This window comes from Apium graveolens, chromosome 8, assembly GCF_009905375.1.
Source record: "Apium graveolens cultivar Ventura chromosome 8, ASM990537v1, whole genome shotgun sequence".
NCBI classification, from domain to species: Eukaryota; Viridiplantae; Streptophyta; class Magnoliopsida; order Apiales; family Apiaceae; genus Apium; species Apium graveolens.
The window spans coordinates 207,588,354-207,591,557 of record NC_133654.1 but is presented as its reverse complement, the minus strand read 5'-3'; the positions used below and the strand labels follow the sequence as shown (position 1 = coordinate 207,591,557).

The following is a 3,204-nucleotide window of genomic DNA, read 5'->3' as shown; positions in this document are numbered from 1 at the left end:
CATAACTTGGTGCTCAACAAAACAGGATATCGGGAAGAGGTCCGCATGCATCAAACACTTTGTGGATTTCGTTTCTGAGTCAAGGATATATATTTAGAGACGAATTAATTTCCATAAGATAACTAATAAAACTAATCAAAATGAACACAGTAGATTCTCTGGACACCATTAGTATGAATTTGGCTTTCTAACAAATCACCCCCCGCAACTTTAACATGGAGATTAACAGACTTCTACATCCCACAATTTTACTGCTGTTTTTTTTTTGGATGATCTGATTGACATCAGTATTTGCTTATTACAGTATTTGCTTATTACAGTATTTGCTTCAAATGTCTCGCTCCTCCCCTCCAACAACATATATATTTCATCTCAATTCTCACCTCCGACCTCACCCAGCCTTGCCTTATCCAACCTATATTACAAATATCAACATTAATTTACTCCTACTTCACCTCTAACATTTACTCCATGTTCTGGTCCATAAGTTCAATACATATACATATATATATATATAACACAACCACACCTAAATTGTGCCAACTTTTAAGATTTTAAGTTGAAAAACAAAGCCAACTGAGAAATAATTACTGTTATTGATACTATTCTTTCGCAATACAGTTAAGTGAATCAACATATATGACAGTGCATCTTTAATTTGAGATGAAATACTGACCAAGCAACTTGCAAATTTATTGATACTTAAGTGCAAAGCATATAAAGTGTTGTACACTAAAATAACACTAGCAGTTAACAAAATTAACAGGCACAGTTATGTGCTAGTAGTTAGAACTTTCTTGGACCTAGATTTCCTGGCAGAAGTACTGGTGGATACACCGACATATATGTCACTTGTCAACCCCCGGTCCGACCAAGCTTCCGTTACTTTGTCATAATTTAATTTCAGGCGCGGCCCTCCGCTCAATTCTGGTAGCTCTTCTTCAGCAGCAACAGAATTATATTTTGGAGAATATAAAGACTTCAATTCCACAATTTTCTCAACCTTCTTTTTCTTCTTTTGTGCTGCTGCTGATTGGGTTTTCATGGATTTGGGTGTGATGTCAGCCACATTTACTGTTGGAAAGCTCCACCAGTTTGATTCATCAATATTTCTCAATGCCCTTACTCCTCCCCTTTTCATTCCGAAGTCGCAATCCAAATTTCTATTAAATCCCAGTCCCAAAGGATAACCAATGCAAGTAGTACTTGTGGACTCATCAATTACACCATCGTTGTTCACACTTAGATTCCCCATGATGCTATCAATGCCTTCTTCGATGTCTTCATCCAATATCGACTCCGCATCAAAATCATCTTGATGCCCATCACAAGTTTCCAAAGAATTCCCATACAAATCACTTTCTAGGGAGCTCTGGCAAGCCCTTTCGCAAGAATTCACAACTTTGGGCACAACGCCAAGAATGGGCTTTCCTAGGATCGGCTGATGAAGCAAAAAACCTGAATTGTCTATAGTTCGAAATGGAAGGAGTAATTCTTGAGGCTCGTCTAGAAAACTGTTGTATAATTTGCTAGATTTGCAAAGCTTTGTAAGGTGTTTGGTGGGGAATATCTTAGGGTATGCTGTCGATAGAAGCAAAGCTGCTTCATTGTAGGTCTGACTAGGTCTCTTTCGAGAGGTTCGAGGCTTTCGATGCAAAATTGAAACTGGGGAATTACTTGATTCAGAGAGTGTAGAAGACGGGGACGACGAATGTGAAGTTCTACTAGAAGTAGAAGTTGATTTAACTATGTCAAGATCGAACCCATAAGTCCGGCCTCCTCCGCTTAAACAAGAAGACATTTCAAGTCTAACAAGCAAAAACAGTAAAACCTGAATTCATACAAAAAACAAGATTCTTGACAGATAATTCAAGATACAATATCAAGCAGCAAACTTTAAGACAAATTACAATTGAATTGCATAAAAGATAAAACAATCAAGTAGCCTGCTCATAAAATTCTATACAAAACAAGATTCAGAATAAAAAAAAATTGAGAAGAATTGGCAAGGAGAGTGACCCGCCTGATGGTTTGGCTAGATTTCAACAACCAATAAGGGCAGATAGAAGATGGTAAACATGCATAAAACCCCTAAACCCTAAAAAGCACTCCAATTTATTAAAAAAAGAAGAGAGACAAAAAGAGGGAGAATAAAACTAATTGGTAGAGTAGAATAAAAAGATACCAGAAACCTATAAAAACCCAAAAGGGTATTACAAGTTGAGATCCCAAAGCCTAAAAAAACAATCTTTAATTCATTATTATGCCCACAAATACTTAAAATTTATGAGGGTTTGAAACTATGAGAAAACCAAGAAGAGCCTTGTACTACTAATATAAGACCTAAAAGAGGAAAGGACACTATGTTGATATATATAAGCACTGGGTAGAGAATAGGAAGGACAAATGAGCAGAGAGGTCTCAGAATATATAATGGAAAGAACAATTTGTGAAATTATAAATGCACAGGTCCCAATAAGGGGTGAGAAACATCTAACAAGTAGATTAGAAAAATTAACCAATAGTAGAAACGAGAGAGAGAGAGAGAGAGTTAATTACAGGGGGAGACAGAGTTTGTATTGAGCAGAGAAAGAGTCACGGGAGGGAGGGAGGGAGGGAGGGAGGGAGAAGATAGAAAGTGGGGAAGAGATTTGTTCTGTAAAAATAGCAGAGACCCACCAGTCTTTCTTTGTGGTAGTAATATAATTATGTGTGTGTGTATATATTTGTTGGAAGGTTGTGGGTTTTACTCGGTGTAATGGACGGACAGATAGAAGAGCTGAAACATGATTGAAAGTGGTAAACGAGAGAGATGATAACAGAGGATGCGACAATGCCCCTCAATTTTTTATTTGGACCACACTCTGCAATCCTCCCCGCTGAGTTTTTACTAGTTTTAACTTGGCCGGGTCAGAGTACGGTTCGGTTGGGTTCGGTTTTGAATAAAATCAAAATTGAAATCGTATATTCTTGATATTTTAAAATTTAAAATCAACTTTAAAAATCTTGGTTCGATTATAATCAGATCGGTTTTGGTTTTAAAACCGAATAATTCAAATTGTCAAAATATGCTAGTAGACTTGAAAAAATCTTTATAAATAATACAAAAAAAATTGTCCGCAAGGGTTGGCTCAGTTGGTTAAAGAGGGGATAACTATCCTCTTGATCACATGTTCGAATCCCACGTGAGGAAAATTTATGATT

The 3,204-nt window shown here is 36.8% G+C and overlaps 1 protein-coding gene across 1 annotated transcript; it reads right to left on the bottom strand.

Moving 5' to 3' along the window:
• Positions 1-577: 577 nt before the first annotated feature.
• Positions 578-2,616, bottom strand: LOC141678651 (protein CHLOROPLAST IMPORT APPARATUS 2-like). Its single transcript, XM_074485002.1, has 2 exons — positions 2,560-2,616; positions 578-1,831 (listed from the first exon to the last, which is right to left on the bottom strand). Exon 2 carries the CDS (start codon positions 1,799-1,801, stop codon positions 773-775), a length of 1,029 nt encoding a protein of 342 aa, XP_074341103.1. The 5' UTR covers positions 1,802-1,831; positions 2,560-2,616; the 3' UTR covers positions 578-772.
• Positions 2,617-3,204: the final 588 nt, after the last annotated feature.